We start from the raw sequence: 15,651 nt of genomic DNA, 5'->3' as shown, positions 1-15,651 counted from the left end.
ACGATTCTCAACATTTCCATCACCATTTAGAAAGGAAAATCACGAAACACGATTAGAAAATAACAAAAAGCAAACTCACGCAGTAACACTTCACGTCGAAATTAATTTCGGACTGTTGTATTAACCATCGCGTAGCTGCTTCAGTAGCCACTTATTTACAATCTTCTACAAGCTGTTATATATTGTATCGAACGGTACACACACGCCAACCACAACACTTCACTTCGGGAGCGACTTTTTCGGATCCCATCCTTCAACCTTCGGGCGGGTCGTTGAGTACGGCATGTAAGAAACTAAAAGAGAGGAAAAGCAATACTTCGTTTATCCGGCATCAATGGGCAAGGCCTGTTCCATTGCTTACATTTGGTTCCGGACTTATTGTCACTATGATCCAACATCCACGCGTAATGCGGGCGATTACCATCGCGATTCGGCGGCAGATCAGTCTGAAGCGACACAGAAAAGCATTATTTAGTTAGTTTGTACGAATCTTCATCCAAATTCAAACACCCGGCTTACCTTGTAGTGCATCCATCCGAACCACTCGGCCGGGATTTGGGAACCGTCGTACTCCAGGTTCCAGTGCGGCGCATACTCGACCCAGCGATTGCGGCCATAGAACTGGGACGGATCTTCGTAGTACTTGTTGCCGTACTTGTCCTCGCCCACCAAACGGCCAGCCTTCATCTCGTCCATTCTAGAGGATCACACAAGCAGAAAAGATGGTTTGTTTTGATACGTAGTCCGGCCGAACCTCCGGCAGGCTCGCCAAAGCATCGCTGGCAGCCGCCGCTATTACATAAGTTGTTTTGCGGTCCTTTAACACACCTGTACAGCTTGTACAAACTGGCACGAATTCCTCCATTGTCGCGGATGTAGTTGAACAGCTTGCCGAGTTTATCCAAACCTACGAAACGGGCCATTTTGTGCCGAAGAATAGGCAGAAACTCTGCGGACGAAAAGTGCACCAAATGTTTTTGCTAGATTCTTCGCACCAGGCCGATATTTTGATGACAAACTGTCAAAATGACATCACGAGCAGAGTGACCAGAAATACCGATTTATCTGTATTCCAACCGATTTTTTATATGCCTACCGATCCACAAATGACCGCCCTAAAAATACCGATTTTTCATTTATTCTACCAATAAAATTTTGATTCGCCTACCGAAAACCGCCTAAATAATCTGGCCACACTGATCGCGAGGCCGCGAAATTTCAAAAGCTGTTTAAGGGTGTTTTCTACTTTTGAATTTCATTTGCAATAATTTTGCAATTTTGAAAAACGACTTTCCATTTCGTATAAATTTATGAACATAAAATTTAAAATAATCATGCGTTTATAAATTTCCAATATTTTATTCTTTGAACAATCACAAACTAATAGCGCGTGTAATACACAGTTTTATCACATTCCATCACCACCGGGAAACGCGGGTGGCGGTGGTACTGCAGGCGGGGCCGGACGCTGCTGCTGCTGTCGCGGAAGCATTCCCAGCCGCGGACTAGGCAACATTGTGCCCGGCTTGACCGTTTTCAGTGTAAGTATAGACCCGAAGTAAACGTGCTGAATGACGGGAAACTTCGACAGCACCTCCTTCTGGTACATCTTAATCAGCCCGGTACAGATCTTTGACCACTGCGGTACGGCACTGATGCTCCACAGCTGATTCGAGTGTTCGGCAAAGTGGCCCGTCTTCACCTGCTGTATGTAATCGATGCACCCGACGAACATCAGCTCCTTCTTGTACTTGGTAATCCATTTCTCCTCCACAAACTGGGCCGGTTCGATCGGACTGTTTACGGCCAGCTGCGCACTGCCCCAGATAAACGGCACGAACTGAAAGTCGTCCAAACTCCACACACCGTGGCTGCCGGCCGGTTCCATTCGGTACGTTACCTGCAGCTTTCTTGCCAGGATGATGTACTTCTGGAACAGCTGCGAGCAAACAATGTAAATAGATGGTATAGTATTATTTTCTCGTCATTTTAAGATGCTACAGCACCTTACCTTCAACCCGACAGCAACCTCATCTTTCCGCTCAACAGCCCCGGTCTTGAACAAGCACATCAGAAACATAACGAACGCCAACTCATGCCCCGTGCCGTAATCAATGCGCGTCGGATTCCCGAAACAATCGACAAAGTACACGCACAGCTCCTTCGCCGCATCCTTCAGCGTGTCCGGCAGTGCATCGCTAACAAGCTGCATGCTTTCCGATTGCATCTTTTGGAACCAACTTTTGAACGCAACATTACCGAACCGGGCCGGCTGATCGATCGGTGGCGTTTCGATTGCCAGCTGCTCCAGCCGGTCCAGCGCTTGCATTAGCTTCTCCACGACGGGTGGAATCGCCACCTCCTGACTGTTGCGCGTACCCTGCAACGCTACCGACATGCTGCTAATGAAGCCGATCAGATCGTAATAACATTCCGACATTTGCCACAGCTCCATATCCATCGGTGATTTGATCAGCTTTTCCGGCACCACAAACTCCCGCTTCGGCTCTCCATCCGCACCTGCGGGCGAGACCATTCGGTTGATAAAGGGTAAGAATTCCATCTTTTATTGAATATATAATGTATTCTTACCGCTTTCTGCCATTTTTAGTTGCTTTTATCGTAAACTTTCTGCAAAACTACGCGTTTCGATGGCGCTCGGAGTGGAAGATTTATGTTTTTGTTTTGCTTTTCGTTCGAGCTTGTCAAATTGCGACGGGTGGAGCACGCACGCAAAGTACAAGCTGCTTTTTGACAACCGAAACCGTTCGCCGTACGCTGTGAACGTGCTCCACGCTGTTTTGCTGCTCGCACTGTTGACATGTGGTTTTGTGTATTTCGTCATATTATTTTGAAACCGTTTTAAATTCCGCCACAAGCAACAATCACCGCGGCTTGCTTTCCCCCGGCAATGGCTAAACGTGAAACCATCGTGCACTGGTTCCGGAAAGGGCTACGAATCCACGACAATCCGGCCCTCACGGTGGCCGTAGACAAGGTGCGCGCGAATCCCGCCAAATACTGTTTGCGACCGATATTCGTGCTCGATCCGGGCATACGCAAATGGTTGCGTGTGGGACCAAATCGATGGCGCTTTCTGCAGCAGACGTTGGCTAATTTGGATGAAAATTTACGCTCCATCAACTCCCGGTTGGTAGTTGCCGTTTGTGTATCTTCTCCTTTCTTGGTTATCTTGCTTACACCACCCCTATTACATTCTTTCAGACTCTACGTTGTGCGGGGCAATCCGGTGGAAGTGTTTCCCAAACTGTTCGCCGACTGGAACGTTTCGCTGCTTACGTACGAACATGACATTGAGCCGTACGCCGTCAAGCGGGACAGCACCGTCGAAGAGCAGGCACGGAAGCACCGGGTGGAGGTTCACATTGAAAAGTCTCACACCATTTTTGATCCGGAAGGAATTGTGAAGAAGAATGGCGGCAAACCACCGCTTACCTACCAGCGGTACGCAACACTTGCTTCGGCTTTCAAAATACCCCAACCACTGCCAGTGCCTCAGAAACTGCCAGCGAAAGAAACGTCCCCCGAAGCGGACAAGGAAGAACGCAAAAACCCTTCCTGTTACGATCCACCAACGATGGAAGAGCTGGACGTCGAGGAAGCGTCGATGGGTCATTGCAAATTCCCCGGCGGTGAATCGGAAGCCTTGCGCCGGATGAATGAGATCCTCAGCCGGAAGGCATGGGTGTGCAAATTCGAGAAACCGAACACATCACCCAACTCCCTCGAACCATCGACCACGGTTCTGAGCCCGTACCTGAAGTTCGGCTGTCTGAGCGTGCGCCTGTTCTACAGCCGTATAGCGGAAACCATCAAGGGTCAGAAACACTCCCAACCGCCCGTCTCGCTGATCGGGCAGGTAATGTGGAGAGAGTTTTATTACTGCGTCGCGGCGGCGACACCCAACTACGACAAGATGGTGGGCAACGGCATCTGCACCCAGATCGATTGGGACACTAACAAGGACTACCTGGAAGCGTGGACGCATGGCCGAACGGGCTACCCGTTCATCGATGCCATCATGCGCCAGCTGCGCCAGGAAGGATGGATCCATCATCTGGCCCGGCATGCGGTCGCCTGCTTCCTTACGCGCGGTGACCTCTGGATATCGTGGGAAGAGGGACAGCGGGTGTTCGAAGAGCTGCTGCTCGATGCCGACTGGGCGCTGAACGCGGGCAACTGGATGTGGCTGTCGGCGTCCGCTTTCTTTCATCAGTATTTCCGCGTGTACAGCCCGGTGGCGTTCGGCAAAAAGACCGACCCGGAGGGAAAGTTTATCAAGAAGTACGTGCCCGAGCTGGCCCGCTTTCCGGCCGGTATCATCTACGAGCCGTGGAAAGCGAATCTCGAGACGCAGAAGAAGCTCGGCTGCATCATTGGGAAGGATTATCCGAACCGGATAGTGGTGCACGAGGACATTTCCAAGGTGAACATTCAGCGCATGTCGGCCGCTTACAAGAGGAACAAGGCACAGAAGGATGGCGGAACGGAGGAAGACGATAGTGTGAGCTCGGGATCGGGTGGGACGCCCGGCAAAAAGCGACCATCGTCCACTGGATCAACCGCAAAGGGTAAAGCGGCACCGAAGAAGCGTAAAATTGAAGCAACTATTGAAAAGTTCTTGAAAAAGAAGTAAAACAAGCACACGCACACTGCCAGAAATACTCGAATACTTAACTCTTTCTCTCAGGTAAAATGTATTAGTGTTAAAAATCGTACCATATAAAATGCCACGTATGTCTTTTTCACAGTAACAAGCTATGAACGATAAAATAATCCAGTTTTACCTATTAAAAAGCATGATGAAGCTAGAGTAAGTTATGCGCTTCAAATCTACAGCAAACGATTTAAATCGAATGTATACAGTCTGTGGCGATATTTATTTTATTTCCAATAAATAAACGATTCGGTGAATCGTTTAAATTTGCTTCAACGTATAACTCTTCTTGCCACTATGCCTTAACCTAACACAAGAAAAAACACTAGAACTAGAACTAGAATTGTTCTAGGAGCCAACCGTAAGCGACAAAAGGTACAAGTAGGATCAGTAGGTGCAATGACTCCGGTAGGTGCAAGAAAGCATAAGCGACTCCGACCCGTTGGTGCAGCGAGTTTGGATCGGGTATTGAATCTAGCTTGACCCGAGCCGCCCATCATTTTGACCCCATGATGGCCCCATCGTATTAGCGACCATGATTTGGGCGATCAAGAATTATGTGACCATGATTTTTACGACCAAGAAGTTTGCGATCAAGAAGTGTGCGGCCAAGAAGTTTGCGACCAAGAACTTTGCGACCAAGAAGTATGCGATCAAGAAGTATGCGACCAAAAAGTTTGGACCATTCTTCACAAGGCTCGAATAGAAATGAAAGTGCCCAATTGAGGGTTTATGTCACCTGAATGAGCATTTAAGGCGACCAATGACGCTTTTACTATGGCTGGATTGACTTGGTAAACCCTGTATATTATCCACATCAGAAAAGACCATAAGGACCAGAACCCTTAACTGGGCATGTTGTTAAGTCCGACGATCTGCACAATGTACTACGCAACCGGCCAAAGGCAGTGTCGATATACTCAATTCAAAAGACAAGAAACTAGAGTACATAATATTTTATTTTGGAATGTTGTTTTCACATCTACTAAATACATTTTCCTCTCTCTCTTTTGTGTGGTTGTATAAATACGTTTCATTTTCTTTTAATATATGGTTCCTGCCATATGTTTTGTGTGTTCTTTCTTCAAATGATCTGTTCTGATACTATCCGAATACAATGTCCCATCGTGTTTTACTTCTTCCTCATTGTTCATTGATAGTCCTTCCCGAGCATTTTAAAACATTTACTGCACTTGGGTGTCCAGCTTTCTTTCTTTCAGGCTGATATATGCTTTTTGTTTGTATTGTATACATGTATATTTATATCTATATATATATATAATATGTAAATATTTAACGTGCTGTGTGTGCGCTGTATGGGGAGCGTCATGAGGAACCAACGTGATTTATGGCGCTCCGGAATAAGTGCGTCCAGGAAGTGGGTGATGTTGGGAAGTAGGTGGCCATAAAATGTGTGCCACGTGTCAGTTAGTGCGGATAAAATTATGCCATAAAATCCCATTTCCTTTTTTTCATGAAGCCCATTTTGAATGCCTTCATGCAGCATACGCAGACTTTTCGTTGCGGAAATTAAAAACCTTCTGTGCTAAATGGTGTTAAATCAAAGAGAACCCCTGATGCGTGTTCTGTCCCACCCATGTGAGTTGCAGTTTTGAATGCCCCAAAACAAGCTTTACGATTATTACGCTTCGGTAGTGTAAAACAATTAACAGTTTTTGTGAGATTGTTATCCTTAAACACAACAGGACATGATACAGCAAAATCAACAGAGGCCAGGCATCCAGCTATGGTGCACCATGCCAGCGTGTGGTTTGAAATCCATTGAGCTCGCGTTCACTTCTTCTTCGACGGCGTGTCCGACTTGAGCTTTAGCTCGCACAACGATATCCACTGGGCGGTGGCGGCCCGCGTACGGAACAGCTCGTCGAAGAACTTGCGATTTTCCTGCCGAAACTCGGGCCCGCTGCCAACCGTCGCCCGGCCTAGGGTTTCGTTCTTGCCGAGCAAACTGTCGTGCAGCACCTGGAACTCGATCGAACAGTCGCGCAACGTCTCGCGGCTGATGTCGAACGTGAGGGCCTCGTTGTACACCGGTGCGGTCGTATTGCGGGCTACCGTTGTTTTGCGCTTCTTCAGCCGCCTGCCGTCCGCATTGTACAGGCACACCTTCACGTACGGATCGGACGAGTTGCGCGTACCGTCGATGACGCGCAGGTTGCGCGCCTTTATGATGACAACCGTAAGCTTCTCGGCTGCGGGTTGGTAGGAGAGTGAAACCATCAAATCGCCTAGATCCTGCTTGTTGTCCTGCTCGGTGTACGGTAGCAGCGGGCGCCAGATGTCTATCCGCTCGGCCAGGCACACCTGGGCGAGCGGGAACTGTACGCCACCGATGCACACGTGGCGCGAGTACGCGTCAAAGTCGAACAGGAGTATCTCGAGCGTTCGCCGGCCGATCGTGGCGGAGCGTACCTCAAACACAAAGTCCTCGTCAAACACTGGAAATGGGAGATAGAAGAGAAATTGAACGTTATTGTTTAAGTATCATTATTTTCAGAGCTTCGTTGAAGGAGCGGTACAACATTAATGTAAAAATGGTTGAAATATATACAAAATAATATTCATTTTAATAATTGTTCTTTACAAATTGCATTTACTATCTCTTTAATATACCCTAAAACAAGAGAAAATTACCAATTGAAAATGGAAAAATGTCTCTTAAGCTTATTGAATTATGTTTGCTTTATCTTCATCATGAGCGGAACGCCTTGAGATGCTTCCAGTTCGCTGAGAAAGACATTTACAATATCCCTCCTTATTAAAAGAAAGGTCAGCGCATAAAATGAAGGCGCTTGTGCTTGTTTGTTGGTCAGTCTGAGGTCTGGATGGAAAAGTTCAAGAGTTCATCTTATGACCATGACCTGGAAAACTGGTGCAACCCATCAAGTCATGAAAAAGTATCTGGATTTGATGGACATTGTTATGGCCTGTTGTGAGATCGGCTATGTCCAAGGCATTAAATAATCATGGTCAGTTTTGCAAAAGAAGATAACACTGGAAGACAATATCACATTTTTGGAGCTATGCCTGATTTGTAAACCATGGAAGGCAACTGTCTAGGTACAATGTACATTACATCAATGTCATTAAGGTCATCAAATTTGAAGACGCGTACAATGCAAGACGATTGTGAATAATTGTATATTTCTTGTGCATTTATTTTAATAGTTTTCAAAATCAAAAAAAGATAATTTCCATTTTAACAAACCGAACAAAAAGCTCCATGAACTTAGGAAATCACAGCAGAACCCCTCATAACAAGTTCAATACTTTCTAGTGACTCACTCGTTATGGCTCATTTTTATATTATTTTTATGAAAATTGAAATAATGGGTACCAGAACCGCAAATGAGCTGATTAAAATGGAAATATACGAACAATGTTGTCATTATTAGTATCGGGAAGATAAACTTATTTCCATGCGGCAGATCTTCACCACCTTCGCCACGCGGCAGATCTTGGAGAAGATGGCAGAATACATAAGCATGGTAGTTGAGTTGCGCGCAAGGATACTGGCTGTAAACTCATTCTACAACCTGAAAAATCAGTTCACTTCAAAAAACCTATCGCGACGGACCAAGCTGGGACTATATAGCACTTATATAGTACCGGTACTCACGTACGCCTTTGAGACATGGACACTGTCCAAATCTGACGAAACCCTCTTGCCCGCTTTCGCGAGGAAGATGCTAAGAAGGATTGTTGGACCCATATGTGTCGAAGGACAAAGGAGGAGTTGTTATAGCGACGAGCTATACGAGCTATACGATGTCCAAGGATGTCCATACGATGTACGGCGCCCTCACTGTTGTACAGCGTATAAAGCTCGCCAGGCTCCGGTGGGCTGGCCATGTTAAACGCATGGAAACAGAGAACCCAGCCCGTAAAGTCTTTTTAGGCCATCCACAAGGACAGAGGAGTCGTGTTAGGCCCTAACTGAGGTGGCAAGATGGCGTGGAGGCGCCCGCAATTAAGGCCGAGATAACGGACTGGCAGACGAAGGGGCGAGATCGTGAGCGGTTTCGGACACTCCTGAGGCAGGTCAAGACCGCAAAGCGGTTGTAGCGCCGGATAAGTAAGTAAGTAAGCTTAAACATAAGGTAGAAGAAATAATCGGTAAGGTTTAATGCCAACGGATATCAAATTTCTAGAATTGCCTTACATATTACTGTATGTAAGAAAGGAGCACGTTTTCAACAATAAGGCTGGCATGATCTCGTGAGCCGTTATTTCAAGATAATCAGGCGTATTCTATTTTTACAATATTGTCATCATCCTAAATTTTATTGTATTAATGTCAATTGTCCCTGTTCTGATCCTTTTCTTCAGAAGTTTGCCCACCAGTCTGTAGAAGTCTATCCAAAATGATTAAAACAAAATTAATTAAAGCAATCGTTCTGAACGACCACTGAGGTTACCACTGAGAACGTAGTTTAAAATAATTCCACCAAATGTAAAGGACTTTTGGCTATCGTTATTGAATAAAAGATGCCCTAAAACGGTTTTCTACTGTAATTCAAACCATGTTTTGCTCGTTTTGGGATTCGTTTCTTCTATTTTATATTCCATATTATTTTAAAGGTTTATTTTGTAAAGCATTCGTTCATCGGACCACTTCCCTACGCAGCGACATGTATTCTATGGGAATAAAATTACTGAGAGGAAAAATGTATGAATGCTTAGTATTTCATTTACAACGAACTACTTAACCCATATAACAATGGATCTGTGCAAACATTTCAAGGAAACTGTTACATTGTAAAGTAAGGACGCTCTTTCGACTGTCCTCCCTTCACGGAACGGCTTCATCTGATGGACGGGGTTTTAGACTTCGTTCGAATACTGCATACATAATCCCATTACATCATTGCTCCACAATCGGTTCCGAGCCGTCCATTATGTCAACTGATTGTGAATCCTCGTACAACCAGAACCCACACCTCTCCCCCTTGGTTCAACTGTGGTCCTGCTACTTACCAGGGTTGAGCGTTTTCTTGTGAATTCTCGTCTGCCACATATTGTTCCGGTCGGGCAGTAGCCTTATCTTGGCGTACGGATCCGCCGTCCCACTGAAGTCCTGCGGCTGCAGGTCCTGTGCCTAGGGGGAGAGACAGAGAGAGAGAGAGAGAGAGAGAGAGAGAGAGAGAGAGAAGGCAAGAAAGGGTTACTTATTTGACGTGTCGTTATGAAAGCTCACCCGCCATTACCTCGACCAGCTTCACGTTCAGGATGCCCGCCGCCGGATCGTAGCTCAGTGTCAGATGGATCGCACCGCGTGCATCCTCACCGCCCAGCTCGTCCCGGCTCACCGTACTGCACGTACTGGCCGAGTCTAGCATATCGATCTTGGTGCCTGGGCTCGTGTCAACCTTGCTTGCTGCTGCTCCTGTCGCACTGCTGCGGCTTCCGCCGGCCACCGTAGCCACCATCGAGGTGGTCGGTTTGGCCGGGCTTGACGTAACGAGCACCACATGCTTCCCGGTGCTGGCAATGGCGACCGCACCGCTGGGTGCCGCTATAACTGACCTACTACTGCTGCACGCCGAATCTCCGCTGTCCTCGCCGGTCGTTTCCTCTGCAAAAAAAAAAAAAAACAAAACCGAAAACAACGCGACGAGCATGCACGTCAGTGGCAATGTGAGTGGTCGACAGCGACGACGACCGGAGTAAAAGAAGCACGCTCCTTTTCATCTCCCCCACTTCACTTACCATCCGATGTGTCAATCAACTGGCCCCGGCTGTCACTCTTCCGGTAAAGCCCCTGCGACGCCCAGAACGGGGGATGGTCCGCACGCGCCTGTGGACTGCCGTGGGCTCGGTTTAGGTAGCGTGACGTCCCGGCGACCGCATCCACGTTGTACGCAATTGGGCAGGTTATGTGTCCCTCGTGGCTACGCGACGGGAGCAGATCGATACAGACGGGCAAACAAACACCATCAAACAGGTGGTTTTGGTGACTAGTAGGTCGAGCTTTGGTCGACTTACCTGCCGCGCTGGGCCGCCTCACGCTCTTTGGCCGACTCGAGCAGATTCTTTTCGTACCAGTTGAGCCGGTACCGCTTCGAGCAGGTGATGTAAATTAGCAACCCGAGCAGGGACACGACCAGGAACGATACCGAACCGTAGATGGCTATCTGGGTGGGATTTACGCCATCCGACTGGCTGAACCAGCTGGCGATTGGTGGTGACTTCATTGTGCGGAGAGTTGGGCGCCTTGTTTATTTACCTATCGGAGGAGCATGAAAGTAGACAACCAAAATAAAGGTAATTGAATGGAATTGGTCTGGCAAGGGGGTGATTCTAGGAAAATGCTGCCGCATTATTATCTTTTCATTTGCTTTTTTTTAAAAGGAAAGTTCAAATTATTACTGCTGGCGATAATGGGGACAACAGGAGTGGTTGGGAATTTGATAAACTTTCCGTGCCAGCAAACAGTGCTGTGTTTCATCATTCTGTTGTGCGTTGGAATGTGAGACCCAGCGGATGATAATACCTGTTTGTCGAGAGCTTTTTGCAACGGTTGTTGTGAGTAAAGTTTGTTTCATTTCTGTTAGTGCCTTGTTCAGTATACCGAAACATGTTTTTATATTCTTCGTTCCGTTCAAGCACAAAGTTCGCAACAACCGATGCTGTATTAGTTTTGAAAAGAGTTTCAGGGTGAATATTGACCGTATTTTTCCTGCTCATTGATGCTCGGCGCTAGTTTTGCACATTAAATAAGGTGAACGTTTTAAGATAGCTTAAATAAATATACAGTTCCTTCACTGGTTAACTATAAGAGCTATGTACTAGAAGTTTTCCAACACTTTCAATATTAGTTACTGATTTATTAAAATTAAAATTATATTTCTATTTATATTTTTATGATCAATTCAATTCAAGCGAGCTTAACAATAGAACAAAAAAACTGAAATAGGAACAAAACCAGCATTCGTAATTGAGTCCAATGCCACAGTAAAAATTGAAAACATTGAACATAAACAGGATCAGTAACACTAAATGGTTAAATGAAACGATAAACTGCTAAATGGATTTACAAAATGGCTGTCAAAAACATGTTTGTTGGAGTTGGAAAAGAATAAAAATTACTCCAAGAAACAGTGGCAGTATAAGATGTGCATGCTTTCTAATTGGCATTGGCATGTTTAATTTGACTCTTGGATAGGCTGGTCGAGAATTCAAGAAGAATCCACGAATCCTGACTTCACGAGAAAAAAAGGCTATAAAATCCTGAAAGGATTTTTTTTAAATTTCCTTGTTACCTAAAGAAGAGCACAAAATTCATAATTTACAGGCAATTGAAAAGCTGTAAGTCAGTTCAGACGACATTGAGTAGTGCTACGATGTACCCCTGTACAGGAACACGACCAAGAACAGCGAATTAATCAGGGATATTCAAGTGTAGACAGGATTGACTATCATTATAGCCTAAGATTTAAGTCCTATTTCGGATTATTTGGAACTCACGATGGACAGTGACAGAAATGACAGACTGTGCTTTCAACTAAAAAACAAGATTGATACCTGGTTCATGATAAAGTCAGAAGTGAACATTAAGCCAGGAAAGGGAATTATAACAAGATCGGGTGTAGCGGAATAGAATCGACGTGAGTCGGGCCATAAATTGATTGAAGCTCAAATTTTCCCAGTTACCAAGTGTCAACTGCTATGTACTTCAAAATTTAGACTGGAACCAAAACGAATGGCAGTGATGCGGCTAGCACATATGTTAGATAGACGGCCGATGCGGATTTTTTCTGATTAACACGCCCGTTAGTAACTCGAACACTTATTCAACACACTTTTTGATACCTCTGCACAGACTGCCAAATTGGCGCGTGTCCCAGACTCGCGAAACCTTTGGGAGCCCACTAATATTATTTATTAAGTTCCTATATCGAGCTTACACCCTCGTAGCTCACCTGTCCTACTCTAATAGATCGGTAACGACTGATTTCTAGACATGGGATATTGATCATGCGAACACACAATTGTTAGTATCCAAAATATAGAATGTACTGGAAAAGAATATAGTTATAATTACAATTAGATGATCTATATACGATCAGCATAGAATAATGTATCAAATGGTATAAAAGGTACCAGACTTCTACGAAAGAAAAACATATATCCAATTCGGTGTATAGGCGTTTTTCGCAGCGATGGAACAACACTTCTCTATGTAACAATTTCAAGCGAGTGACCGTGATTCAGATCAAAATTAACGAGAATAGACAGAATAATACTTCAAATAACAGTGTGTTATTTCAGTATGATTGTCATGATTGGAACACAAAGAGGTCCTCTATACGAGAGAGCTTCTTATTAAATGTAATGATTGTCGAGCAAGATATGTAAATACTGAACTTAACAGTATCGTGATCGTGAAACCACAGCATTACAACAGATTGCTCTTGCTGACAACAAAGCCAAAGAAGGTAAAATCTCCTCTCGTTATAAATATACAAAAAAAACTTATACTAAAGCAAAAACATCAAAATTTCTCCCACCAACAGCTATGAAAAGAAAGCACCAAAAATTTAATCAAATTCATCTGCACGATTTATCTTCAACTTTTTTTTTACTGCTGCTGCTGCGTCTGCCTCTTAACCGCATTAACTCGGCTGTCCACTCACAGGCTCATAAATACCCACCACCTCCATCGTACAAGACACGTGCCGGCCGTGTAACATCTATCATCCTGCACGCTAACTAATCCTGACGTCATCGTTCAATATTTTCCACCCTCCTTCCTATCCAGCAGAGACATAATTGAATCAGAAAGCATATTTCTGACGTGATCGGCATCGCTAATGATGCTTGGCTTCCATCTTATTCCCTCTCCTCGCATAAAACCACTATCAACCAACTAAACGCACGAATGAAATTCCTCAGCTTTAATGTGATCGAGCGAAGCGCACTGTAAGGTGACCGTACTGTTGTTAGCGACTGTGTGTGCGAAGGAATGTTTCGTGATCATTATCGCACAGAAACACGGGCAAACATCCTTTGGGACTGAAGCGCGTCCTGCCGTCGTTCCCGCGGGAATTCTAGTGTGGCGTTTCGTTGAGGAATTTACACTCCTTTTTGCCTTTGCTAGTCGGATCCTCCCACCCGCCTTTCTCGTCGGTGGCCTTCTTTTTCCGAATATTGCGTGCACGTTGATCTTTAAACGACAGGAGACCATCATACAGCGACATGCCTTCCCGCTCTGCTGTCGTTTGTGCGATATCTCGAGCAGGAAAACGTCACAAGAGCCGACGCGCTTCCAATTAGTGAAACCCACACATTGCCCGTTGTTACAAATTGTCAGTGGTACAACACATTCGTCTCAGTGTTTATGAGTTAACACACCAACAACAAGCGAGTAGCGAATACAAGCAGCAGTAATGATATGCTCGTGTTACAACAGACGTGTCACAAATCAATAGCAGATACAATTTCCATTCTGGAATAAACAAAAGCGCTCTCACAAACAACTGAGAGGTCCATCATGAATTTTCTCCATGAAAAACAACTTAGGCGGTGGCGTTGAATGTTTATAAAACATCACATACTGTGGGGAGCCTTACTACTCAGTACGAGCTACGAACCAAGGACGAGCATGTCTGTTAGCACGTATACTTACCACGACGGCCACCACCACGGCTCAAAGAAACCGACATCAACAACGAAACAAAAACCGCTTCACACTTCACGATCGCCAGTTATGAACTTCATTGAAACTGAAACATGTTTTACATTCCGTAAAAAGCTTCATCAACAATTCAGCACAGCTTTCTGCCCATCATCATCATCATTAAAAATAACTTTCACGATGCAGTAGAAACACTAATACCGTACCGTTCCGCCCATTTTTTTTTGTTGAGAATACACGCACACAAGCCAAGCCTGTTGGTGTACTTTAAAGTATTACCCCACAAATGTAATTACCGCTTGCTGCAACATACATGACGGCATTTTGCGTTATTTTTTGCTCTCCTTACACACACACTCTCTCTTTCTCTATTTCCATCTACTATTAAACACCACTTAGCCTTATGTACACAGGCGGAACGGAACTTTAACACTGTGCTCGTGTGCTGTAGGTAAGTGTGAGCGAGTGATGGTGCAGTAGCAGAAAATTTGCTCAACAGGTTCGATTTGGAGAAGAAAAATAACCCAAACAGGACGACTGGGAAGTAGTTTTTGCTTCTCTTTAAAATGCCTTACAAAAAAAATTGTATGTTGCAGAGGCTAATGATGCACTAGTTAACTTTTATGATTGTCGATAGAGTTTCCAGTTTACTGCGTTCTCGTTCTTCACTTTCGTTCGTTTGCAATAAACGTTATTAAAAGGAATTTCATTAGTTAATTATTATTTTATAGAAATTGCTAAAGGTTAAGGTTGGATTGGCTAATCAAATGAGTTTACAACTCTATTATATTGTACGACCAACAGTAAGATTATTTATTCAGCTCTATCTATTTCTAACCTTTTTATGACCCACCTCACCGGTGGTGACCTTCATTTTCTATTTTATCCTAAAAAGAAGAAAGCATAATCCCCTAAATTATCACCCGGTTTTTTCGGGATGATTTATGGGATGATTTTGTGTTTTTTTTTTCGTTTTGTCCCCTTTTTTACAAAGAAATAACGATCTAACTTACATACCCAGCAAGCGATTTCCCGAACAGCAGGGAAGATTAACATGGGCAAGTAATGCAAACGAGCGAGCGATGCAGGAAGTGACCGTAAAAAAACCTTCCAACAAGAAAATATTATATTATATTTCATGATGTAAATCCTTCGCCCGTTTTCGATGAAATATCTTGACCAACCGCTGCTGCTACCCTTGGTCCTGGTGATTCCTGCCGAGATCCGTGGCTGGTGGGCGCTACTGCTACTTCCACTTGATAGAGGAGGATGGGATGGGGCAGGGTTGCACATTTTTCGCACAAACCCTACGGAT

General features: G+C 44.9%; 4 protein-coding genes across 6 annotated transcripts in view; 1 reads left to right on the top strand and 3 right to left on the bottom strand.

The window, feature by feature from the left end:
* Positions 1-89: 89 nt before the first annotated feature.
* LOC120900240 (probable NADH dehydrogenase [ubiquinone] 1 alpha subcomplex subunit 12) lies at positions 90-1,020 on the bottom strand. The gene is made up of 4 exons (XM_040306984.1): positions 829-1,020; positions 520-697; positions 362-446; positions 90-293 (listed from the first exon to the last, which is right to left on the bottom strand). The coding sequence occupies exons 1-4, from the start codon at positions 921-923 to the stop codon at positions 220-222; spliced, it is 432 nt and encodes a 143-aa protein (XP_040162918.1). The 5' UTR covers positions 924-1,020; the 3' UTR covers positions 90-219.
* Positions 1,021-1,335: 315 nt separating this feature from the next.
* Positions 1,336-2,724, bottom strand: LOC120901617 (serine/threonine-protein phosphatase 2A activator). Its single transcript, XM_040309695.1, has 3 exons — positions 2,593-2,724; positions 2,012-2,520; positions 1,336-1,939 (listed from the first exon to the last, which is right to left on the bottom strand). The coding sequence occupies exons 1-3, from the start codon at positions 2,603-2,605 to the stop codon at positions 1,409-1,411; spliced, it is 1,053 nt and encodes a 350-aa protein (XP_040165629.1). The 5' UTR covers positions 2,606-2,724; the 3' UTR covers positions 1,336-1,408.
* A 63-nt stretch (positions 2,725-2,787) lies between these two features.
* Positions 2,788-4,948, top strand: LOC120901615 (cryptochrome-1). The gene is made up of 2 exons (XM_040309691.1): positions 2,788-3,150; positions 3,226-4,948. Exons 1-2 carry the CDS (start codon positions 2,912-2,914, stop codon positions 4,655-4,657), a joined length of 1,671 nt encoding a protein of 556 aa, XP_040165625.1. The 5' UTR covers positions 2,788-2,911; the 3' UTR covers positions 4,658-4,948.
* A 671-nt stretch (positions 4,949-5,619) lies between these two features.
* Positions 5,620-15,651, bottom strand: part of LOC120901616 (synaptotagmin-5) — a 29,628-nt gene continuing 19,596 nt past the window's right edge. For all 3 annotated transcript variants that reach the window (XM_040309692.1, XM_040309694.1, XM_040309693.1), the window contains exons 2-6: positions 10,685-10,925; positions 10,409-10,590; positions 9,907-10,274; positions 9,677-9,797; positions 5,620-7,137 (exon numbers count right to left, since the gene is read on the bottom strand). In XM_040309692.1, the coding sequence (XP_040165626.1) occupies positions 6,473-7,137; positions 9,677-9,797; positions 9,907-10,274; positions 10,409-10,590; positions 10,685-10,893 (1,545 nt within the window). In that variant the 5' untranslated portion in view covers positions 10,894-10,925 and the 3' untranslated portion in view covers positions 5,620-6,472. The remainder of the gene's footprint in view (positions 7,138-9,676; positions 9,798-9,906; positions 10,275-10,408; positions 10,591-10,684; positions 10,926-15,651) is intronic.

Source organism: Anopheles arabiensis, chromosome 3 (assembly GCF_016920715.1).
Source record: "Anopheles arabiensis isolate DONGOLA chromosome 3, AaraD3, whole genome shotgun sequence".
Classification (NCBI taxonomy): Eukaryota; Metazoa; Arthropoda; class Insecta; order Diptera; family Culicidae; genus Anopheles; species Anopheles arabiensis.
The sequence above is the reverse complement of the archived record's forward strand: the minus strand, read 5'-3'. Positions and strand labels throughout refer to the sequence as shown.

Excerpts from the sequence above, each read along its gene's own strand:
- LOC120900240 (XM_040306984.1), bottom strand. The coding sequence starts at position 923 with ATGGCCCGTTTCGTAGGTTTGGATAAACTCGGCAAGCTGTTCAACTAC. Across the intron at positions 698-828 it reads AGTTTGTACAAGCTGTACAG|AATGGACGAGATGAAGGCTG; the intron begins GTGTGTTAAAGG and ends GTGATCCTCTAG. Across the intron at positions 294-361 it reads CAATAAGTCCGGAACCAAAT|TTTCTTACATGCCGTACTCA; the intron begins GTAAGCAATGGA and ends CCTCTCTTTTAG.
- LOC120901617 (XM_040309695.1), bottom strand. Across the intron at positions 1,940-2,011 it reads AGGTTGCTGTCGGGTTGAAG|CTGTTCCAGAAGTACATCAT; the intron begins GTAAGGTGCTGT and ends GTTTGCTCGCAG.
- LOC120901615 (XM_040309691.1), top strand. The coding sequence starts at position 2,912 with ATGGCTAAACGTGAAACCATCGTGCACTGGTTCCGGAAAGGGCTACGA. Across the intron at positions 3,151-3,225 it reads TTACGCTCCATCAACTCCCG|ACTCTACGTTGTGCGGGGCA; the intron begins GTTGGTAGTTGC and ends ACATTCTTTCAG.